Below are 26,324 nucleotides of genomic sequence, written 5' to 3'. Positions count from 1 at the left end.
TTCAATCAAAGATATTTTTTGTACATTTCATAACATTAAGATAATGTTTCTACTTCAATTTCTGCATAAAAAAACTCCTTTGCAATTGATAAGGCAAGCTAAGGAAACGGTATGAATATATATACACGAAATAGCTGTAGTTATAGAAATACTGGATTATCTATCATCGTAGTCAATAGCACTCTAAAAATGCAAATAATAGAAATAGTATATAACCAGTAGTTAATACAGCTGAAATAAGGTACAAGTGTTATCTATACGATGAATATGAAGTAGATTGATAAACCGAATACGATGAGCATAGAATAATGGAATGGAGTAGCTGTTTTCATTGAAGAACCTCTTTCCTTAATCTCGCTTTTTGAGCTGCTTGCGTTCTCTTGTATTGAATGACTGCACGGCTTGCCGCCTTGGGTTTCATTGGTGGAACAGATGATGGATCAACATATAAAAAACCTTGGCTATACAAAATGCCAATTAAAATGGATTAATTGAACAGTATAAATATGTAATCTCAAACACCACGTTACTCTTTTTACATACATTATCTGTATAAAGTATAATTCTACGAAAAAATTATTTGATGTATTAGCTAAATATGCTAATAACTCGCTATATCGAAATTACTATGAAAATACATACTTGATATGTAAATGATTAGGAAGTTATATTTTTAAATACTTACGGCTTTCGTTCGTGAATTAATGGCAGATTAGAGTTTGTTATGCTGCAAATTTCAATATGAAATTCGTAAGACCTCAGTTAATCTACGTAATATAGCTCGTATGATCAAATTAGGATTTATCATTTTATGATTATTAGATCAACTTGTGTTCGTATTATTAGAAAGTGTGCCCTTGCAATGAATAAATGTATAAGTAATATTAGCACAAATTTAAGCGCCTCAGTTACCTTTTTCAACCAAACACAGTGTTTAAAGGGAATTAATAATACAGTTTTACTACTTTAGTATTAGAAAAGTAAAGTGAAAAAATTTAGTTTCAGTTAGTTTTGCAGTCTTATGGGCTACCATTATTTGTGAATTAACCCAAAATCGTAATCAGAAAATACTACAGAATCATTTCAAGAAAGTCTACACGATCATAAAGCTATTTAAAGTGTTATAACAAGATCTCTTCTAATAAATGATGGATACGATTATGTCCTTATGTATTACTAACGGACGCGTACTGCAATTACATGTGCTTTATGTTCCTGCAAAAGTTCGTTTTGATATCATGATATCGATTCAGTCCAACGTACTTGTAATCAATATATAATCATTACACATTATAACATTTATGTATCTACAGCAAATCATTGAACAATGAACATCTATCAGTTACGGAATTTTCAAAATTACAGTATTGCTGTCATTGCAATATAAAGCGATCATAAAAGACACTTATTGGCTAAAGCAAAATAACGCCTATGGAAATACTGTAGATATCGATTCAATTTTAGAGAGAGCTATTCAGTGATGAAAATGAAGTCCTCCTTTTAGTTAACATGTAGTAAAAGATAAATAACCATCAACTACTTAACCATATACTTCATGATGCGACAAATAGTGGCCCAGTAAGGATATATAGAAACATGATATTGCACTGTACTTATAAGAATCTCGACTTAGATACGATCGACGTTCACTATAACAATATACAATAAATACAGCAAATACGAATATATTGCTAGCAGCTCAAATTTTTTACTTACACTTCCCTAGAAGAATCATTTTCGTGGATATAAGCCTTAGCCATTAAGAATGCATCTGGTGTCCATTTATCGGAGTAAAGTGCTTCTCTTAGATTATTTTTTAGGCGTTGCAACTTAATATTAAGATAATAATACGCGAAATAAAAATTTATCCGAAGCTATTTTGGTATTTACAATCAAAAGCTTTCGCTCATACAAGCAGTCAAAAGGTCTTTTTCAAATTGAAAGTTGATGCAATAGAATTTTCTTCTTACCTCTGTCTGATCTTGAAAACTTTTCAACTTTAAGTATTTAATAACCGCTTGGCATTCAGATAAGGAAGATGGTAACTCTTCAGCCGTCGCCAAGCCAATGACATCAAGTTGTTTCTCATCTATCAATTCATCTTTTTTTGTATCATTTAACGACATTGCTAGCAATCTGAAAACAATTGCAACATGTACAAACATTGCATTAGATATTGTAAATGACTTGATACAAAAAAACAAATACTGTGTATTGATAGAAATGACATACTTTTCTTTATCTTCTAACAGTTTAAAAAGATTTGAGTTCATTTTTTGTGACTCGGATAACTCTTCATGAAGGCCTTTAATCTCTGCTGTTAATGATGCTATTTTCATTTCATTAATCTTAGATCCATGAGCTAGCGTTATAATATGTTAAATTAATACATTAGATATAAAATTTTCATTAAATGAATTCGTCAAATTTTCTTTTCTACTTAATATCTATAGATTTTTTTACACCAGTGTTACTATACAGAAAATGAAACTATTAGATTTATTATCACAGCTGTACAGATGCATACTGGAACTCATGCTGACACTTGAGCCATTTCTTGAGCCTTGGCTAGAATTATTATCTGAAATAGAGCCTGGAATTTAAAAATTTAACGTTCGATAAGCTCAATATTTACATCATTGATGTGTACATGAAAATGAAATCAGTAAAAGTTATAAATTAGATTAGTAATTGTTGTAGCTGAAATAATTGAAAGCATACTGATTAAAATATTCCAGCTTAAAAGCCTAAGTCCTCATACAATTACATATTACCTGGCTTAGTCGACAGTCTTTGATTTATTATGACTTTCAGTTGTAATTCTGTTTGAATAAAAGAGAATTTATTCCATGTTATAGCGAAAATCGATCTACATTTCGATTCAGTAAACTTTTAGGCTATCATCTACGTTTGTATTATGTTTTAGCATAAGAGAAAATAACAGAACTATAGTATGTCGTTGCGAATTATTATAGAAAACAGCATTTCCATTACAACAGTAAATACTACAGTAATACTACAGTAATACTCTCAGTCTAGTATAATATACGATGCTGACAAATAATGAATGATGACATTACAGTATTCACAATGATGGTCATTATATTGCGTGAGAAGTCGGAAAGAAAGTCGAGATCACTAAATCTTACGATTTACATTTCATCATTGTCGTAACGTTTATAAAACATAATAACTAAAAATACCAAAAGCAATACAGAGCTAATGAAATTTTGAAGAATAGTATGAGATAAGTAAAAGGTAATAGTTATAATTAGAAATATTGAATCGATCGGTATGCTAAGTGCAAGAAATACAAAAAATATCGTACTAGTTACGCTAATGGAAAGCGATCACTGAAAGAGCAGTTACATTCATGAAACTTAGTGAGAATGTATGCAGTTACAAGAAAGTAACAGATGGGCGTATGTACTCGTATGTATATAAATAGTAATTAAGCAGCAATAACAAAACGATGCTAATTCAGCCTAACTGATAAATCAAGGCATAAAAATAAGTAAAAAATACAGCGTGATTTAGTACGACATGCATTAAAGTATCATAAGAGTAAACTGTACTAGATTTTATACGGATATTACGAGTTTATTTACTATTTTAGAATACGGTGCATTACGATCATGATAGAAGAATGGTCAGAGAGCAACAATATGTAAATAAATTTATGATATTTATACAATATATGATACAAGAACTGCTATCGAAGCTAGCAGAACTACAATCAAAAATTTTCATAGATATGGTATTCTAAAGATATGGTTTTACCACCTTCAATTTCAATAGCTGCCGATATAACAGTATCTGGCATTAAAGATGCAGGTATCACAAAATGGTATTATGAATAAAGGTAAACCCGATGCGTCTATCACTACCATAATTATAAAAAAAGAGCTCCAATACTTTTAAGATCGGCTGTTAGTATTATAATCCTTGCTTTAACACTAATAAATGAAATTATGCTCGTATGTTGAATATTTAACGTAATAAGACATCAATAGATATCGTTCAGCCAAAGAAATTACCGTTTATAACTTGTAGAACAAATTATAGAACTGAGCACTATATTTCAGTAAGATATACTGTAAGTCATATTTGTTATAGGAGGTGTATTTCTTACGCTACCTTTATTTTCTGATTGCAATCCTTCTATTTCCTTATGCAATCCCTTTAATATATCGGCATGTTGTTCTTTTAAAAATTCAATGCTTTTATCTAAATGTCGTATCCTCTGTTCAGGATTCGCCCCATCTGGTACGGGCAACAACTTGCCATCCATTTGAATAACTGGATCGACTATGGTGGATGATGGAGTTATATTATCACGATTTACCGATCGCGGAATTTTATGACGCTCGAGCCGCGATCGGGACCAGGAAGGCGCATTTACCAAGGGAGGTAAATTATAACTTCGTGACATTGAGACTTTTCCTATTTAATATCGTAGTTATATTATATCGCTCTATTCGATATGGTAATTTCACAATAACGGACTGCTTATAACCATCAAAAATATGGCTAGAATGGTGAAGCACAGCAGTTGTGGTGTGAAGATAACCTAATTGGCTGCGTTTACCAATACGCTGCCTAAATTAAATACGCGTATAGTGATCTCTCCTAACCAATACTTGATCAATCCTAGTGATGGAAATAAAATCTAAGTTAGCCTTGTGATAAACAACTTTGGCAAACAAGTACGCTGAAATTTAATTAAATTACACATCGTCATTAATTTGCTACCAATAGAGAAAGATGCAATGCTATTCCTGATTGGATTAAAATACAAAACTAAAGGATAAGTTATCGAAAGTAGATTGTATTTAAGTGTTTTATAAAAACTCTTCGAAAATATACTACTAACCTTTAACAAAAATCGACCTAGATGTTTATGAATCTAAATCACCTTGAAATAGGGTATACTTTACATCAGTATTATCACGGAAAAGCAAGTTTTGAACTGTAACACAACAGGACGGCAATTTACTAATCTATTCTTCTTTATTAAAATTCTTCAGCGAGTGTCATCCGTATTTGTCAATATGTCCTCCTAATATTAATCTTAGTAATGGCTTACGGTATCTCACGAAACTACATAGAATATATATAATTATTAACGCAGGCAAGTACAGTATGCAGTGATTATTTTCTATCTTACTGATTAGATGGTTTCTATGGCAACAGAGAACCGCCATTGCGCAATGAATACTATGGTATAATCTATTGCCATATTATGTCTTTTCATTTAAAGAATATTCATTTAATGATATCTAGTTAAATAAATAAATAAATACAAAAGCAAGTTTCCGTTTGAACTACTACATCAATAGGAGTCTCCTCAAATCCTAAATCTCCCATCGTTCTGAAAAGCTAATTAGATGAAAAAATTAAGAACTTGCAAAAACTTTGCTTTAGTTCATATTTCTTTCATTGACGTCATTATCAGACAGTAACGAGTTCATTCTAATAGTTTCCTGCACAGCAAATTTGCTACATATGACTTACGATAATTTACGATAATAAAAAATGTAATAGAAAAGTGTAACATGAAACTCTTTAGCATAGCTTAAGCGAAGGGATTATCTTATCATAACAGTTTATTATTTTATTCAAAGTACAAATGGAGTTGAAAGAATTAATTTAATAATTGATATTTGGCATCGATCTTAATAATATATGTATTGCGTAGAATTTATAAAAATAAAATCGAAGTACGATAAATAAGTGGTAATCAATGAGATCCAAGAACTGCATATGTGACATTGGCGTTCCAGATAAAAACTTAGAGCATTGTGTGGTATAAAGAAATTATATATGAGAGTATGTACATAAGATTATGATAGCAAGTTGTAAGAATTAGCGACAATAATTATAGGATACTGCTGTAGTTTAAAAATTAGAAAGTATTACATATAAAAAACCTTAGCACTCCTACATGGTTGCTAATGATAAAATTGTTAATGTCTAAATTACTACAATTAATAGTAAGTTTTCTTTATAATGGCTAACGTACGTTTTGATTTAAAGTGAAATATTATTAATAAAGTTTATAAACGATGATAGCGGTATAGAACGTACAGAGTATAAGTACATCAATAAAAATTTCTGCTATTGAAACTTAAATAGGCAAATACAAAGAAGTGAATCACTAGGAAACTATTTTTAGTAGAAGTTATTTAATCTGAATTTAAAGTTAAACAGACACCCTGCAGTACCCAATGCGAGCTATGTTCTCCAGTTGCAAGATCGGCTTCAAAAACTAATCCTTTACCCATGCTATTTCGTCGTTGTGAGGTAGTGTAAACAGGCGCTCTAAAAGTGTTCTGATCGAGCACGAAGATCAAATATATCAGAAAATTTTAAGACTACATTAACTAGATCTTATAAAATTTACAAACTTGACTCTGTTATTCTATTGCGTTCTTATGACTAAACTATGCCCTACTGATTTTTTGACTATCAAGCGCAAACGTATCCGTGCTGAGAGCAAATTGACATAAACCAATATGCGTATATGCGCACGTCATAATATAGTAGAAATGTTGTACTATTTGTATTTACAAAACAAACGGGTATGTAAAATCTATATGAAAATTGTAGCTGATTCATATTAGCAGAAATGAATTATTTAAATACAGGAATTGTAAATTCTTGATTTATAAGAAGTAATGCAATGAAGTATTCTAATGTAAATCATAGTATTGATTAATATCGCAAGTTGAACATGGGATGGAACTATTATGATAACACGGAAAAGCAATCTTACCTGCAATTTTAGTCGATTAGATTCTATAGGTGTCACTTTCAATATCGGTAATTTTTGAATCAGTTGCTTAGGTTTCTGCTTGATTAAACAACTCTTGGCAGTGTTCCATGCTGCACCTTCCAAGTAAAGGCCACTTATATAACATCCGCTGTGAGGCTTTTCGGTGACAATATCAGGACTATTCCATTTCGTAACAACCGTGTACAGAGTAGACTTATCTAGTGGCCAACCATTTTTTCGGCATGTTGCTTGTATTAAAGCTGTTAAATAAGATTCTGGTACATGTAGACCAGGTAACCATAGTACGATAGGTTCTTCCTGTATCCAATCCTCATATTGCTTATGTCGTTGCATAAAGTGTATAATCCAATTACCCAGCGATTTTAATGTTGCTGGAGCTAAATTTCTCCAAACCTGTGGTATTCTGCCATTATATAACGCAGATGCAACATCATCCAGCTCGTGACTCATACCAATCTCTCCCATAAATGCCTTTTGCAATTCGCTCAGTGACCGAGTCATTTTTTCAATTAATTTATTAAACCGTTCTATTTCCTGTAGCAAAACAACTGCTGTTGGCGATATCTCTTTACCAAGCTGCTTTTTTACGGCATCAATATCAAATTGTTTGGGGATTTTAGATTGAATGTCACTTGTTATACTGCTAATAAAATTGTCACGGCTTATCCCAGTGGTGGATATACTTGTCTGTGGTTGTAATTCGACTAACTGTGACCAGATATCTTTCGCTGCTTCGGTGTAGTAACCAATCTCAGCATTCGGATGCAAGCCAAATACCTCAGGAGTATTATCAAGAGGTAATGATTCAATGTAGTCCAGGCACTTATCGCGTGATGTACCAGCAGCTGTAGGAATATGATAATCGGTATGTTGGTCTTGATAATAAAAATGGAATGGTTGAAACGTATCAAATATAAAATCACCCATGTATTCATCCATATATGTGATTAAGACACGTCGATCAAAGCTATCAATTACACGGCCACCATACATAACTTCGCCGATTAAGTACTTTAAGCTACCCCATGGTATCTTTACATCATGTTGATCGAAAGCCTTGATCAAATATGTTCGTAAAATGTTCATTGAGACGCGAAAATCAGATTCATTAAAATCATATGGTATATTCCAACCAATTTTACCATATTTGCGTCGCTCTTGAACTACAGCATGAAAAAAACTTAATGCGAATACCAATGTTGGGAATGCCTCGTGTGGACACTCAATTAATGCATTATTAGATATTTTGTGATATGTATTACGCAAGTTTAGTTTTAAACCATTAGGCGGTTCAGTAACTACTTTCAATGATCGCTGCAATATACCAATAGGGAAATCTTGTATTGGTGCTGTCGTCAACCATAAACGGAAATCAGGATGAGGTTTACTTATACGTTCTAGCACCTTCTCTAACTGATATAACCATTTAACTAATAAATGACAATTTTGCAACATTAACCACTGGCCACGACTTAACGCCGTTTCCAATAATTGAATTGCTGCGGTTTCTTGTCCTTGACCCATCGCAAGAAATTTTAAACGATTACCTCCGAAACCAGAACGCTCAGCTAATTTGACAAGATCACCAGCTGGATCAGATCCTGGACTTAAAATAAATACAATTGGTGAATATGGTGTTGATTGTTCAAATATTGCTTCGTAACTGATAACTGGAGGTGTAACAAATTTTTCCCCCATTTGCTGAGCTACAAAATGGGTCATAGCTCGATAGCAACGATCCACACGAAAGCATCTCAACAAGCATAACTTCTGAAACGAACTGCATTGATTTTCATATTGGAGTGGTAACGGCAATACTTCAGGAGTATCATGATCAAACCATTCCTTCCATTTGGATTCGTGTTGAACAATGTCATCAAATAAATGTTCATACCGTTGAGGAAATTGCTGACATAACTGCTGTAAATCTTCCCAACCTTGTTCTGGTATCCATTCAGGTCGCGGTAATGGATTTTTTTCCAATGCAATACTACCTTTAATAAAGAAATCCAATTCATCCTGTGATAATTTTTGTTGTGATTGCATTAATTTTATAGTCATTTGAAATGATAATAACAATTTGTGCTTTTCGAATAAGCCAGTACAAGCATAATTGTAAATATTTTGTTTCATAGTTTCCATAATATTTTTCAACCGCTTTGATAATATGGAATCGGGCATGCTTTTACGTAAGGAAAATTCAAAAACATCTAAAAATGAAGCCAATGAATACTGATACATATTGTTAATAACTGCCATATCTGATAGGACAAAAAAGAGAACGGCGCCTAATTTGGCTGCTGGTCGATATCCATCGCGTAATTTATCAATATCGGCTGAATTTTTTTCTGCCAGACTCAATTTATCGGAAACTTCGGTAGCTTTAGTCTTGGTATTTTCTAATGTTTGCACTAATTCAGAATTATCCAACATATTACCCGTTGATGTAGCTAGTTCACGCAGTAATGTATCCTCAAGATCTTTTAATAAACGTTTATTATCACTTGTTTGTTGTATTAAACGCTCTCGTTGTTCTTCTAACTCACGACGCTCAAACTTAACAATAACACTTAATAACTGATCTTCTAAACCTTCCAAAGTAACGGTGTAATTAATGATCATAGCTTTACCAAATACTCCTGGCGTATATTTTGGATTAGCCAACTTGGTATTAAGATAAAGCCTAAAATGAGGATCATAATCAATTTCTTTATCCCCCAATAAGATATATTGGCGACCGCTTTCACCTTGGATGTTTTTAGTTAAAACATTTTCAATTACAGGGTCAATATATTCATCGATATCTTTAAACAATATTGGGAAGCCGTACTTAATAGCTAATTCTAATTGTTTTAAAAAGTCGCTGTCATTAAAGGTTGTGATCTTCAAATTAGATTGACTCTCTTTCTTTAGAATCCAATTAAATGCTTGTTGTTGAGGGTCAATACATAATGGAAAACGGCTGCAACGCGTTGTCAAGATGCCATTTTGAATAGATAATTCATCAGGTGGTAAAGACTCTGATGTCCAACGACTAATTTCGACATCGTCAGTCAATAAATCTTCACATTTATACGGTTGACTTAATGGTATTTCTCGTTTTAATAAATCTTGTTCCCAGTTATTGTTGATCATTTCTTTTCTGAAATCCCAACTAAAGGCTCCCATATAGCATAAAAACGCAGATGACAATAAACAATCACCTAATAAACGAACACGTTTTTCTTTTAATTGATCAAGATCAACTTTCCAGCGCACTTTCTCCGATCCTAGACCTGTTATTAGTTTATCAGCAGCAATTAAGCGGCGTTCCATAATTTCGGTCTCTTCCTGTAAACGTCCACGATCGATCGTTGTTTGTTGATGACGATCGGTCAATTCTTTTAATTCAGCTTCTAGTGAAGCAACTTCTCGCTGAATGCGATCTAGTTCACGCTTACTAGTGTTACAGTTTTTCTCAAGCCGAGCTACCTTTTCGCGTTTTGGTTTAATTTCCCTTGCAACGTCGCAATAACCTATAACTGCCAAGACAAACCGTAATAAACCAGAACCAGCGCGACTAATATCACTCATGCGTTCAGGTGTTATATCTAATTCTTTCAAAAAAGTTTTAACGGTCTTAACTTGTGTTGAGGATAGTTTATCAGCGTTAATATTTTGAAGCGATCGCAGAAAGTTAACATCCGACATGATTGATTTAGCCGTCTTCCATGATACCTCTTTTATACCGTGTAAAACAACGATACATTCGGAGACAGTTCGAACAGCTTTAGGCGGAGAAGCAAATGAACGAAATTCAGTGACATCAGAACGATCAATATCTTGTAATGCTAGTCGAGCTTCTTCTAATGCTGGTAACGCTTCATTTAAAGCTGTTTCAGCCGCTGCCTTTTCTACTTGTATGATCTTATGTTGCTCTTCAATATCGATACTTTTAGCAATGGCTAATTCTTTCTTTTCAGTTACCTCCTGTGTACGGGTACTGATTTCTTCTAGCAATCTTTCACATGCGATAGTTTTCTGCGTTACAGCTACTTTTTGTATTTCCAATTTTTGATTTAATTCTTTTAGTGCTTCACTAGCTTCGATTAACTTCGTGAGACCACCTTCTAATCGTTGGCACTGTTCGTGTAAGGATTGATCTTTCTCTTCTAACAACCTTGTATATGTGTTTATAAAGTCTAAGTAGTTTTTAGGCGTTACATAATTTATACGTCTCAACTTTTGCAAAAATTCACGACTGTACTCTTGCACTGATTTGTGAACATATACTACATGTTCAATTATTTGTTGACGATGTTCATCCGGTACGCTCTTGTTATGGCCTTCGCCTAAAAAGACGGAAGCAACGGCAAATAAAGCTTGTCGAGGCCATGCCATGTACCAGTCAATACTAGCATTATTTACCAACCCTAGGAAATGACGACAACGGTTTCTTAATGTATCACCAACAGGCGACATAGATAATATAATATGTAAGTTATTGGCACATTTATTAATAAAGTATTGCCAAACACTTTCTTTAGCAGGAGGATAACCTGCAGAAAACGCTTCATCACGCATTTGGCCAATAATAGTCTCTCGCTCATCTTCAGCAAAAAGTGCCGGTACCATACCCGAAGTTAACATGTTATTGATTAGTTCGAGAAATCCCTCTTGAACAACATGAGCATCCGAAAATAGGAAAACAACCTTTCTGTTTTCAATACCTAAGAGATGATACAATGATTTTAAATCTTCACGGAAGTCATACTCAGCATAACCGCGAAATAAAGTTATCTCAAAAACACGGTAATTTGCGGTATATGCTGCAAGACGTGTTAGTGATTGCTTGCCGCTACCGCCAACACCGACTAATAATGCATGCCCTTGATCCATGCGTAAAATGCGATGGATGCGTACTAAATGTTCGATAGCATCTTCAAATAGCACCAATCTCATGGTAGTGTTCTTGAAGTTATATTCTTCTAATATTTCATTGCCAATACTTTGAACAATTTGATAACTTTCGAGATCTTCGTATAATCGTGCTTCCGTTGAACTAAACGTTGTACGCAAATCACCAAATAATATTGGATTTTTCATAACATATTCATTATATTGTGACATTTTATCGTTAATGATTTCGCCTATAAAATTCTGCACAGTAGTTTTATCGTCTTCCGATATCAATCGATCATGGAATACACGTAAACATTCATTCCTCCATACACGTATAAATTGCTTAGGATTGTCAAATTTTTCGGGTACCGTCATACATAAACCTTGATAGACACGCGACAGATCACGCAAATTAAAGATGTAATGAAATTTGGATGGCGTTGGTAGCAACGTCTTGACAACTTGCTTATAAATGGTCAAAGTCGCTGCAGCAATATCAGGGACGAGATCTTGTATTGTTGATGAAAATCCCTCGAGGTGGCCGCGCAATATTGACGAAAATATTTTATCTAGTGATTCATCACTTGGAAACGTTATATTAAATATACTAAATAAAGAGATAAAGCGCGGATCAACTTCATGTCGGCCGCCACCAGGCTTACCCATAGCAGCAATGTAGCTAATATCTTTAATATACTTCCAATTTAAATCTTTGCCACGATCATACATACCGCCTCGTTCTAATAATAATTTTAATAGAGCAATTGGCTGTTGGGTACCATAAGTATCAATTTGAGGCATATTCATATCGTCCATAAAGAGTAATAACTTTTTGCCTGATGGAGGACCATATGTATCTTTAGCTCGCTTTTCTATATTTGCTTCCAAATTACGTTGAACATCCAAAGATGTCGTTCTCGAAGAAAAGTTAATATTTAATACAAATATGCTGTCTTGATCAAGTTGGCGCAGAAAATGATGTATTGTAGCTGATTTTGATGTACCGGTTTCGCCTACAAATAATACCGGTTGCTTTACTTTTCGCATCTGTTCTAGCAACCAAGTATTACGTATTGTATCCATAGTTGGTACTAGAATATCATTAAACCGAACTTCTGGTTTATGTTCATATTGAGGTACAATGCTGTTCCAAGATATCCATTTTTTCTTATTCGCATCAAAATAATAATCATACAATGTTGGCATAGCACCAGGTAATTCACCCGGGCCAACTACTACACCTTCTTCCTCAATAGTTTGTAAACCTGATATGTACTTGACATATTGATCAAATTTTTCACGACTGTCCTCTTCTAGGCCAGCCCCTAACGACCATACTAAGCTATTGATAAAAAGGCTTTCGAGAACTCGTGAATCTAAAATGGTATTCGTTTCAGGCAATGGTAGCAATGCATCCAATAAAACTGTTAACTGGTGCACAAAATTCAACGTTGTTAAAGGTATGATAGTTTTTAGTCGCTTTTGCTGGCGGCCGTCTGCATCTCCATCGGTAATCAACTCGATACAACTAGGAACATACTTGGCAAATAATTGGCGTAGATGTTCTTTCTCAATTTTGGTTCGCCCGCCACACCATTTTTGCCAGTAGGGTTCGTAACCTAAATTCTTCGGATCGACATAGACCATTCCGCAACGGGAAACAGTAGCTGGAGATGCGTATTGTAGATTGGAAACCTGTTAATTTATATTAGCCATATTGATTTTAGGCAATCAGAAAAGAATTAGGTAAGTTAATAAACAGAGTAAAAATAAAACCTCACAAATACTGAGAAGTACTAGATACCCACCTCAAACAGTAGAGCGCAATGCTTTTGTAAACGAATACGTTCACCATTTGCCAATGTTAGTAAGCGATTATCGTCCATCACAGAATTCATGTTTTCTACCCATAAAGCGTCTACATCCCCGTCGAAGACAATGTATTTGCGTTCATTTTTATCGGTAGGACGATTAATTTCACGAAAGATGCTGGATAGCAGGCCATCAGTCCAATCCCGAGTGTAAGGATCTAATATACCATATAACTCATTAACTGTCACAGCTTTTGGATTCATAATATGCATGCGAGTAGGTAACCCAAGTCTGTCAAATTATATTAAAACACACTCAGTTTGCATTTTTGCTAGTATTAAAATACTAAATTATTTCCAATTTCACAACTTATATTTAAGACTAAAGCATCAAATAACGAAGCCAAAGCAGATAGAATTTATAAAGAATATATTTTTGAAGTTACTTAAATCAGTAATACTGTAGCTTGATAGTAATGTTCGATTGCAATTTTGTAAAAAATATAGCTATTTCAACTAGTAACGTACTTTGTTTGCGCTTGAGATAAAGTATTAATTACAACAGATTTACCACCACCAGTTGGACCTATTACCATGGTAGTATGACGTGTTAGCATGGTCTCGTACATTTGAACTACTTTATCCACCTGATAAAAAATTGTCGTAAAGATAGTGTTGTTAGTAATAAAATTTGTAATTTGGTTCTAAAATTTTAAAATTTACATAAAAACAGCTGATGTAATACTTAATAATCGTGACCTGTTGAGGAAGTAAAATGTAGTCATGTTCTTTCAGGATGTTCTCCACGGCATCATTAAAGTTGGGATAGCGTACACGAGGACAATCTAATCCAGGAAATAAATCGGAAATCAATCCCAGAAACAAGGGCGAATCCTCAAAGACAAATTTTGGTAAGTTCATATCCCTAAGCGCTCGCATAAGGACAACGTCTTCTGCTAAATCAGGGGAACCACGCTTCAGTTCGCCTGCCATAACTAATACGGCTTTAAGCGCACGCAATCCAAAATCGTAATGATATTGCTTAGATAGCTGTTCAGACGCTAGTTTATATAAGACAGTCATTTTCTTTGCTAAATTCTGTTTATAAATTTAAGTCAAAATAGCAGCATTAAAGTGAGCGACTTTCATAACTGAAATATAGGATGATAATCAATCATTGTTACATATTAATACTTGCGGCTACTCTTTTTTCAATAAAAATTATAAAACTATGATTACATAATTACTCGAGCTAATCACTATGCTAAAATGCTATGCTTTGTGATATTACCTTCGCTTGGATAAAGCCTTCTGAAAATAACATAATTTCGCATATCATTTCCATATCAGGCACAATAACGACAACAGGTCTAAAAAGGGCTTTAACACTTTCTGGTAATTCCGTTCTACCGGCGTAGCCTGGATTCATGGTAATAAATATTCCCATTTTTTTATCCAAAGTAATTTCATTCCCTTCAAACTGAAACTTTTTTAGGTTCATTGCTAACGCGTTTTGAATTGTTTTAATTTGAGAGGAAATTACTGATAATACTGATATATCAATACGATTAAATTCATCGAAGCACCCCCAAGCACCACATTGTGCAAGACCGGAGAATATCTTTCCAACAGCCTTAAAGTCCATTCCTTCGCCACAGTTGGTAACAACGCATAGAAGACCTAGTGCTTTAGCCAAATCTTTAGTAGTTTCCGTCTTGCCTGTACCAGCAGGACCGGCAGGAGCACCTCCAAGATACATGGCAAGAGCTTGTGTTAGTGTTAAGTATATTCTATCGGTCAATGGAGTAATAACTAATCGGCCATTTAGTCCCATATATTCATAACCGTACGAAAATTCACCGGTACATTGCCTAATGCACATATCATCAGATTCTTTCTCCCAATAGAATCTTAGTTGGCTTTCCCATTCAAACTCTCTCGCTTCCATAATACTATCTCTTACAAAAGCATCTACAATATCTCTGGCGTGAACGTCAATGATTAAAACAGTGTTCAATTTCTTCCTTTCATTTTTTGTAAGCTGTCCCCGAACCTAAATTGAAAGGCAATCACATAATAGCCTTAGGCATTCGGATGTATCTACGAAAGAATCTTAACTTTTGGTAAACATTTCCTTGCACCTCAATACTTCTGACTACTCTTATTAAACGTGTTAAATTTATATATATATACGGGAAATGATGGGTAGTAATGCATAACTGAGTATCGGATATTACTTGGCATATTCAGATATCGATGAATGGTGATATAATTGTAGTAATTTTTAAATCACTTGTATCTGGTATTTTGAGATGAAATGTAGCTAACGGAGAAGTAAGCGTATTTTAATTTTTAGCTACCTTAACAACAAGATCATTTATCTGTAAGTGTTGTTTAGCACTATAATTTTTCATCGCCATTTTATCGCCTTTCTTGATTTTCCGGAAAACATCCTCTACTTCCCATGTCCACCAGATTTGATTTCCAGCTAAAACGACCATTCCTTGGTAATTATGCATCCAGTCAATTCTTTTAAGTACAATAATTGTCATAGTCAATAGGATTTCAAATTAAAGCATAGTAGTTAGCGAATAAATTGTAGTAAATAAAACAAAATTATCGCAGTATATATATAAATAGTTCTAACCTGGTGGATGATTCACAGTATGTAAATATAGCTTTTTTAGTAATAAATTTATTGGTTCTTTTCATTTCACCCTGCACTTTTGTCATCCAATCCTCAACTCTACCTTCCGTCACAACGTATTCTTTAAAATCCATCTTTTCGCTTTCACTCGATACCATGGCGGTAACAAATTGTTCTTTGCCTTGTCCAGCTTGAAAGACCAAGCTTGCAATATTATCAAACATCTGTACAGCAAATAAAATAAAACAAACGCTATGAGATTGTAGGTGATCTGATTACAATCAATTTAAATTCATTTCTTCATAAATTTATCAAATTAATTTAGTCCCTTTATAACGTACTATACCTTAATCATATGCTCTTGTACGCATGAAGGTTCATGACTACCAAGAATAGATAGTAGTTCGTCATCAGATAAAAAGAAAAATCGTGGGAAAGCGTTCCTCTTCGAGTCTAAATAATCATTGAGACTCTTTTGACACTTTTCTAATTCGTTACTATATTTCTCTAATTCTTGTAATCTATTTTCAATATGACAAGCTTCCAAGACATTACTGCGTTTTGCCGTCTCAGACATAATCTATATAGGATATAAATATCAAATAGATATAAAGATGATACTTCTTCTGCATTTAGCGATAAAAAGAACTAGTGTTAGTACACGTAGATATTCGAGATTTGATCCTCTTATCGTAAAGCTTAAAATAATCATAGGTAATGAAAATGTATAAATATTACCTTTTTAAAAGATTTATCAATTAAATCAAAGCGCTTAGCTTCTTCAGGTAATTGCATACGGATATCACCGCCGATAAAAATACTCTCTAAATATATCCATTTTCGTTGAACTAACATCCATACCTAATTTTGCACAAAACATAACAAATTAATTGCAATTAACGGCTACGATAGCAGTTGCCTATTTATTTAAATTTTTTTTAGTTGATAAAGTATTGGCAACTTAGATAATTGTAATCGATAACATTAATTAATGAACTAAACATGATAGAGCTTTGATCTTTAACAAGTTTGAATTTATTACCTATATTTACTTTATTTTACTGCACTACTTACATCAACAACTTCAGAGATATGGGATAGCTTTTTCTCCCATTCTTGTACCGAATCTCTAAAAGGGCCAATAAATCTAGAAGCGGACATGCTTTGCAAAGTCATAGCATTATCGTCCAGCATTTGCAAGATTTCATCGACCGAGCCTGTAAATGCACAGCGTATATATTTATAGCAAGATACTGGATAACAGAATGAAATTGATAGACAGAATTTAAAACGAATGTGCGCGGATAGGATCACATTTCTCGACATATTTAGAGTCATCAATAGTTTTTCTAAGTCGTTGCTAGACTAAATTTTAGTAATAAAAAGTGTTATAACATGCAATCACAAAAGCCATTTATATTAATTCACAGCTTTACAATAAAATGAACTGACTAATATGATGCTTTCATTGCTTTCTATCTACTTAATTGAAGCTATATTTATGTGCTACGATATAAAAATATTATTATGGGTATATTGCTTCTACTCTCTCAATTGGTAAAAATTTTTAATTCTATGCTTTAATAACGTAACAATGGAAACTATCGCAAATAAGAAACTAAAATTTATCGCGTAGTATGATTGGTTATGTAGTTCTGTAGACTAAATCTGTAAGGTGATTCGATATTTTCTCAATGGCATTACTATTGTATGTCCTATTATGAGGATAACGCTCAATTATATTCAAACAAACGTCTACGTTGCATATAATATTGGTATATTTCATCGTACCTATTATATAACCCCTATCCTGTGATCCTTTCATGAATTTCTGTACACTAAATTTAGTATTACTCCACGTATCGATGACATCATTAACACTTTTCTCTATACTAAGCTCCTTCATTGCACTCGAGGTTATATCAGCAATAACGTCAGAATAATTATGCAATTCCATCGCGAAGAGATTTTTTAACGTAAATGTTTCAGGATTCATATCAAAGTTCTTTCCAGTTAGTTCCATTAGTTTTTTCCAGTGTCTATTAATAAATCAATTATAGGTATTTGAGCCATTTGTAAAATTTTAACTTCTTGAAAATATCCTCATTTTAGTTAATATCATATTTGTTTCTAGTTCTAGCTAATTATCGTAATAACTGAAATTCTATTTAGAAATTTTATTGTTTTTAAATTATCAAGACAAAATACCTAGACCGCAGTGCTTCATTTTTTAAATCTTGAAAGAGAGGAATGGAATCTTTAAATTCCTTCATCTTTTCTTCCAGTATTCGATATACAGGTAAGGTTTTAACATCTTTCGGTAATCTGCGCTGTTGACGGATAAAATTTTCGATCCCATCGGATAAAACATTTACATTAAGTTCGCTCCATAACATTTCTGACCATTCCTCCATTGCCACCTTAACGTACCAAATAACAAGTACAAAAAATTAATGAAGTGCTTTGATGTTTAAAAGATTTAAAACCGAATTATATCACAGACGTTCACGTAATAATTTCTTTCGAGTATATTATCTAATAACGGATAAGTATATATTATGAAGATATTGCAACTAAGAAGAATTACAAGGACAAGACGTGACAATTATTGATAAGGTATTATAAAAATCTGGTAATATTCACTTTTGATTTAACCTTAGAGCTAAAGTGCACACATTGCATGTGTAAGTGACTGAATATTTTGAGCTTAGATACTCGATAAAAAATCTGGAAGCTTTCTACTTTTTTAGCATACCTTTTGATTTTCATATAGCGTATAGATTTGTTCTAAGCCTTTTAGTTCCTTTTCTAGGGCCATTAATTCCGGATAAGTAGTTATTTGTAGGTTGAAAAGCCTTTCTGCATTAGATAGTTCTTGTCTATATTTTTCGATGACATCCAATTCGCGTTTAAAATTTTGCAGTACTTCTAAGCCTAAGTGTAGTAAAGTAGAAGTATTTGTGTAAGAATAAATATCAAGATTTAATCGATGGCATAATCAGAATATAGTAACTTCTAATTAGTTTATTAATATAAAAGGGGTACAATAAAAATATCAAAATTTTGTAATTGTAACCTTTGTCGAGGTCAGTTCCTACGCTGCTTGGACCTTCTAATTTAAATCTTTGCTGAATATCGAGAATTTTGCCACTAAAATCTTTCACATCATCCTTTGTAATCTATTGATTGTGGGTTATAAGAATTTGAGTCTACCAAGTATTATAGTCAATATCTGTTAATGGATAGCTATAGAGATAAAGTACTTTAAAAATGAAAATTCAAATTGTTGTCGTAACATGATTGTTACAAGACTGATAAATGCTAACGAAGAGCTATTGTCAGAAATACCTCTGTGAATTTCTTTTTAACTGCCACGAGGCTATGATCGATTCGAGCAGACTCATAAACAAGGTCATCCCACATTTTGCCAACATTTTTAACTGTCTCTAATTCTTCATCAGGTACCTAATTATAATATCATGGGGACGCAAAAACACAAATTAAAAGTAGTAATATATGTCTCAACCGATTACGAAATTAAAAGAATGACAATTTAAATGCAATTAAATTTAGAGATTCATTGGCCATTACTAAACAGAACAATTTCATTTAAGAGACTTTTATCGCAGTTGAATTCTTCCTTACCGGTAGGCTATACATGGATAGAGTTCTATAACGTTCTTGTATATCGACATATTGCATTTCAACATCTAACGACATATCACGAATATCGGTTATTGTGCCAAGAACAAATTTCAATGCGTCGAGGGTATCAGGAGGTTGCTGTAATTCCCGATGTAAGCGCTAAATAAAATAGATTAGAGACATTAGTTATCATGTAGATTCATTTGATTATATTATATAATTTATATCGATTCATGTAATTCTTTATTAAATTGAAATAAACGAACAGTCATTCGAACCTCTAATTTATGCTTTAATATGGTAATACTTTCGCGGGCAGATTCGTTTAATAATTTACCAACGGCTTCAACCCAGGATAATGCGTGCGCTTTAACAGTTCCTGCTAACTGGTGTAACTGGGTTCGCACAAATTCATTATCTTTAATTAATGCTTGATTGCTAATTTCCAAAGCCAAGTTACTGTAAAATTGTAACTTTTCGTCATATGACACGCAAGATGGCTTCCTTGATGCAAATTTTTCTAAGATGTTTCTCTGTATTGATTACCATAACGTAAAAAAGCTTACCAAATCACGTACATCGAATACATAGACTACGGTACATCTTCATATTTCAATAATATGCTAATAATTTTAATAATCTAAATTAAGGAAATTACCTTATCAGCTTGCCACAACGGCCGGTAGCGCTTCCATCGATTAAGTAATTTCATAGCATTAAGTAACGTTTTTTGGATATTTTGTGAAATATTTAGATACAGGTCTGACACCAAAGGATTTTGAGTTATATCCGAGAAAAAACTGAAGATGATTGGTTCGTCCTCTCCTTCAACACGTCGAGGTGGTGTTTCAAGAGCAGTGCCATCCATCCATCGTACGAACTGTTTTGTGCTAAAGTAAATAAATTTGCTTTAAATTACAGTAGTTTGATAAAAGGCATAGGTTTACGTTCACAAATGCATAAGTATACTTTACAAAAATTTTTTTGATAGTTAGCTTATTTTATAGTTTATTTGTTTATGACCAGTTTAAACCGATCCTAGTGTACAGGATACCTTTCGACGACATCACGCACGGCTTGAACCATTAATTTATGAATGTCGTTAGCGGGAGGGGATAGAACGATTTCAGGAGCGGACAATATAGCGTCAATTTGAAACAATGGAGTTTTACCGGATAAGCATGCATTAAAAGCCCTTAGATTATTGATAACCATCTAATGAATGGATTAATAGCAGGGATTACATTTCTTATTGGCAAAATCGACTTCATAATCATTTAAAATAATTTTACACTTTTAATTATATATTATGGAATATATGCGACGCTGTACACTACACGATCATGATGCGGATCGCTTATCGTAACGTTTGCACTGTTAAAGATGCGTTTATTTGTGTGAATGATACAAATCTACGTTAACATTATGCACGTATTTGTTACACTTAGGGAAAAAAATCACTCGAATTCTAGTTCTATAGGAATTTACCTTTGTTAATGCATCATAAACTTTATTTTCCCAATAAAAGTAATAAGATTGTAGTCTTGGTGATTTACCAGTGTTAGTATTTACTACATTCCCTTCGATCTTGATCAGTAATGGACCAATATCTTGATATTTTGCTACTAAGTGTTCAATCTCTCGTGTTCTAGATTTCTCCAAGAAATCAAAATATTCCTAAAAAGTCAGAATAAGGGCACCATATTTAGCAATTCAAGAATCAATTTAAACGCCTTAACAATTATAAAATGAACAGAAATAATAAAATATTATTACCTTGGCTTCAGGAAGTGAATTATCTGGTTGTACGGGGTAAGATTTAAATAGTTTAACATTTTCGATCATATGTAATCTACTACTAATGTCTTGAGCATTTTTCTGAATTTGATGGACCAATGACTCGAACTTACTGATAGCCTAGAAAGGGAAATCATATTCGAAATTTTGAGATCTAGTAATTTTGGATAAACATAATTTTATCATCTAATTATTATATCACCTACTGATTACGCCTTCTTTCTTAATAAGATATTTATTAACAAATAGTACTCTAACCTGAACACACTTTGTGATGAAATCATTGATACCAAGAGAATTCCAGTTCAAGCGCTTTTCACCCGGTTTCAGGACACGTTGCAGCTCTTTAATGTGACCTTCTAATAATTGAAGCTATAATAATGATAATATTTAGTTATCAACCTATGCGTGCAGCATATGAATTGTCTTTCTGCGATAAATTTTTACTACGTAAAAAAGCACAAGAGGATTATGAACCTTTAGAAACGCAGTTGTTTCAATATATGATAGGTTCATCCGAATTTACTTTTTCCAGTCATTTTATGATTATTAATTACAACACTGCACCCACTCTTAGACCGTACATATCTATCAATTTAGTGTTATAGCTATAATCATCGTACAAAATATGTATAATATTACGTTTAGACAACAGTTTAAGCCCTAGAAATCAGCCAATGCGGACAATGTATACCTATGTTTGGTGCATTATATCAGAATTTTGACGAAAGAGAAAGAATATTGATAGTAAAGAAATTCTTGAATTTAAAAATTACAGAATAATGATATTGCTTACGCATAACTCTCTACATCATTATATTTTCACATCTACTTAATTTCTTTCTATCAAAAGTATAAGGTAGATAGCTGCTAAGCGTATATGATATACACTAAAATGGTTAAAAATTTAACATTATTTTCTATTCGTAATTCTCTGAAACCATTGAAACTAAATTTTAATTTTAATGTGTATTCAAATGTTGCAGGGTAATATCAAAATTTATATGATTAAATAAGAAATTAATAACCTTAATGACCAATATGTATTAATTTTTAAATTACCTCAGCATGATTTAGATTAGCTACGATGCTGTTATAACGCTTCAACATTTGCTTTAAACCATTAACGTAGCGAATATACTTTTCCTCTTGTAATGAGACATTCCGTGCAATTTCAGGTAATGAAAAATTTAATTGTTCCATGTATCTTGTTTCTGAAATTATCTCTGACATCTCTTGGGCGAAATCGACATTATATTGTATGTGTAAATCTCCTAATTATGATATAAATAAGTGTATGTCTAAAGTTTAGATTCCAGTACTTATAATTTATAGGCTAATACACTTCTAAAAATTATTAAATAACTAACGTGAAAGACTACTACAGTATGGAACAGAAAATGTGCTGTAATTAAAATTTTCATAAACGAAGGAATTCTATTAGTGACCATATTTTGCATTTATACTTTTCAACATCCTTTTAAAATATTTATTACATGATTTTAAATATGCTTCGACAATAACGTCTTTAAAAAGATTTCATTTATTAACGATTGATAAATCTGTTTCCTTACTGAAGCCTGGAACATTAACTTGAGGTAAATAACCATTTATTTCGTCGTAATCATCGACAAATGATCCACTAGAGATTCTTGTCAATAGATTTCTTTTTAAGTAAGCAGGTAAAGCCGATTCTACCATTTCCTTCCAGGCCGCAAATTTTTTATCTTCATACTCTTTCATACTCCTTGCAACTGTTAAATATTTTTTTGATGCCTATCATAGTATTAAATTTAATCATTTTCAAACAATTTTACTCTTGGGTTGAGAGTTAAATAATTTATATTATAATAGGTATTTGTTTGTTACCGCTTTTCCTTGATCACTGTTCCACAAAGCTTCCATAGTCTGCAATTTGAGAACAGTTTGTTTCATACGATGAAATAGTGATCGCTCCCAAGCGATTGCTCCAGCTACCGGGGGCTGATTCTTATGCAGTGGCGGTTTTTCAGCGAACGTTTTAAATAATGAATTCGATGTTTCGACCTAGGAGATATCCAATCATAAGGAAAATATCAATTATATGATGCAATGTCCTTAATAAATAACAATCTCTAAAGTACTTCACTTTAATAGTACTAAATGATGTTAATAAAGAGCCTCAAGGTACGATACTTTTTATGGCACCTAATTACACCACTATTACTATTACACATCGGCTACAAATGTATATAGAATAACTATTATACGAAATAGGAATTTCGTTGTGATTTCGTATAAAATCCGATTCATAATTTAGGGTGAAATATCTAAAGCACGGTATATCTGACACATAATATAATAAGGACTAATTAATTAGAATCTTTTTGTATCATGTCTATTGCAGGCCCCAAAACATAATTGGTACAGAAATTTTTGGGGCATGATTTATTAATATACTTCATAGCATTCGTACAAACATCTTTCAGTTAACATAAATGTTTACCTCTTTCTCGAATTGGACTAATATGTCATTGAATTTTCTCATCATTTGTGAATTGATTGCATCGCGCGAACGAATATGTCTAAAGTTAAGCAGCATATCGAAGGCACCTTCGGCAGATCGAAGAGTTTTAAAAGAATCATCAATAAAATTTTTAGCTTCGTCTTCAATTAACAGAACTTCACGGTGGAAACTATCCATAACTTCTCTCCAACTGATTTGATGGCGCAAGCTGAATGGATCAAACTGAACTTGTTCGATAGGTGTTATTAAGCCGTTAACGCGCTTAAGGACGTCATCGATTCGCTTAGGATCACCAGTAACTGCTTTCAGTTCTGGCCCAAAGATATTCTTAAATTCTTCAAGAACCTAAGATAATTTACTCTTGATTATTTCAATATATTGAAATGTAATTATCTAATTTAGAAATAATCCAACAAAATGGATCGCTACTTATCAGATTACTCTGCTCTATAGCATAGAATTACATTAAAGGGTTTCTATTGCATTCGTACCTGTGCCACATCGTATAGGCTTCGACATATACTCGCCATATAATCTGTCTTCTCAAAAAGTCGTTTTCTATCAAACTCCCATCGAGAATCACGTCCAGAAGCTTCAATCTTGGCTCGAACTTCAAAATAAGTGTCCTTCCACATTTCTAACATCTTTTTTGCCTCAACAGTTTTGATTTTAACTTGTCCTGGACTTTCTCTGTTATATTTTGTCAAATAATTGATAAACATAAAGTTAGAAACTTAGAGATTGCTAATCGTCTGTGAACCCTGTAGTGCTAATAAAAATAAAACATGCTCATCATTCTACATTTAGGGTGTATTGAAGCCTAAGCATTTCATAGTACATCTTTTCACTTCTTCTAAAGTGCTATGCACGCTTAAATCGTGATATAGTTAATGGTTACGGTACTACCGTAAGCTAATGTGTAAATAATATATATTCAATACAGTACAGCACTTCAGCCTGTTAAAAAATTTTACGTTCTTTACCTTAATATCGTTTTCACATTAATAACGCGAGATGCTCTCTCTGCAAGTTCCCACGCAATTCTCTCCATCAATGGTATCATTCGTTCATCTCGATTGTAATGGCGAGATATAATCCACACCATGCGTAATGCATTCATCATTGATGGTATTGTATCGATCACGACACTAAAACCTGATCCATGCGTAAGATTCTTGAAATGTCTTTCTAATGTAGACAAAAATCGTACATTATCTTTTGCTTCAGTGTAATATTTAATCATCTCTGAGCGATTATATTCAAAGCTTGATAAAGCATGACTGTTAGCTTCAGTTAAAATTTCAATAACTTTTTTAACATAAGGCAATTGTAGCTGCTCAGATAAAGCGCTTAATGTCGAATTGCGCTGACGCCAAAAGTCGATTTCAGCCAACGGACCAGAGCCTCTTGGTACCTTTTTGAGCTCGTTTTCGATTATAGTTGAGATTGCTTTCTCCCATGAATCGAGTGTCCCTTCTAATTTATTTAGCATATCTTTATCTTTAATAGTAGTTTGGACATCGTTACTGAGCGGAATATCTGGAATATCTAAGCGAATTTCGCTTTCCAATTGCTGAATAGTGTGATTGACGTGTGAAGTAAACTTCTCCATATTGATTAGAAATTCATCTCGCAGAACCGCTCGTTGATGGATTTGCTTAAGCTGAAAATTCTCTGCTTGATCGTTTTGTGGTTGATTTTGAGCTAGCGACACGTCATCATTACCATTGGCGTTCTGAGTCATGTAGACTTTGTTTTGTTGTCCATTACAAGATAGCAATGGCATATATATATGCCGTAAAACTTGTTCTAACATCAATAAGACATTGCTTGTCATGCGGCCATATTCGAAATAAGCTGGTAACAATGCATTAGCTTCATTTAAATCGCTCGGAACAACCACAGAATCATGACCATAGCGTAAAAAGTAGAAGCAATCGACATTTATTAGTTCTGGAGGTAGCTGTTTTCGACATGTGTATAACACTTTCCTCTGAACTTTTTGAATAATTATTTTCTTTATAAAAAGCAACATTGATAAAAATTATAATAGGTACAGCAGAATTGGATGCTAAACAATTCTATTTCTTAGATTCGGAATTTACTTAATGAATTCAGTGTGTAAGTAAAGGCATTAGCGATACATTTTATATATGTATATGGTAAAGATTATTTCATTGATACATACCGTTTCCACAATCTGTTTTTCAGCTTCTTCTTGCAAGCTCGCTTCTTGTGCTG

At 33.1% G+C, this 26,324-nt stretch overlaps 2 protein-coding genes across 2 annotated transcripts; both read right to left on the bottom strand.

Annotated features, from left to right (window-relative positions):
* Positions 1-156: 156 nt before the first annotated feature.
* TRIADDRAFT_59069 (uncharacterized protein) lies at positions 157-5,204 on the bottom strand (the record flags this gene model as incomplete). Its single annotated transcript, XM_002114964.1, has 9 exons — positions 157-183; positions 341-461; positions 1,717-1,829; positions 1,971-2,136; positions 2,233-2,362; positions 2,528-2,593; positions 2,775-2,822; positions 4,138-4,443; positions 5,168-5,204. 9 exons carry the CDS (start codon positions 5,202-5,204, stop codon positions 157-159), a joined length of 1,014 nt encoding a protein of 337 aa, XP_002115000.1.
* A 981-nt stretch (positions 5,205-6,185) lies between these two features.
* On the bottom strand, positions 6,186-25,695 carry TRIADDRAFT_50643 (uncharacterized protein; the record flags this gene model as incomplete). The annotated part of the gene is made up of 30 exons (XM_002114963.1): positions 6,186-6,332; positions 6,776-12,630; positions 12,682-13,372; positions 13,486-13,780; positions 14,017-14,135; positions 14,248-14,586; positions 14,780-15,541; positions 15,849-16,017; positions 16,136-16,359; positions 16,482-16,715; positions 16,874-16,996; positions 17,210-17,352; positions 17,927-18,174; positions 18,344-18,555; positions 18,891-19,069; positions 19,212-19,314; positions 19,484-19,600; positions 19,781-19,939; positions 20,059-20,313; positions 20,439-20,670; positions 20,835-20,995; positions 21,269-21,457; positions 21,557-21,697; positions 21,836-21,949; positions 22,640-22,851; positions 23,185-23,353; positions 23,447-23,623; positions 24,240-24,428; positions 24,575-24,773; positions 25,067-25,695. 30 exons carry the CDS (start codon positions 25,693-25,695, stop codon positions 6,186-6,188), a joined length of 12,786 nt encoding a protein of 4,261 aa, XP_002114999.1.
* Between the last annotated feature and the right edge of the window lie 629 nt (positions 25,696-26,324).

This window comes from Trichoplax adhaerens, genomic scaffold (genome assembly GCF_000150275.1).
Source record: "Trichoplax adhaerens TRIADscaffold_9 genomic scaffold, whole genome shotgun sequence".
In the NCBI taxonomy this organism is placed as follows: Eukaryota; Metazoa; Placozoa; class Uniplacotomia; order Trichoplacea; family Trichoplacidae; genus Trichoplax; species Trichoplax adhaerens.
The sequence above is the reverse complement of the archived record's forward strand: the minus strand, read 5'-3'. Positions and strand labels throughout refer to the sequence as shown.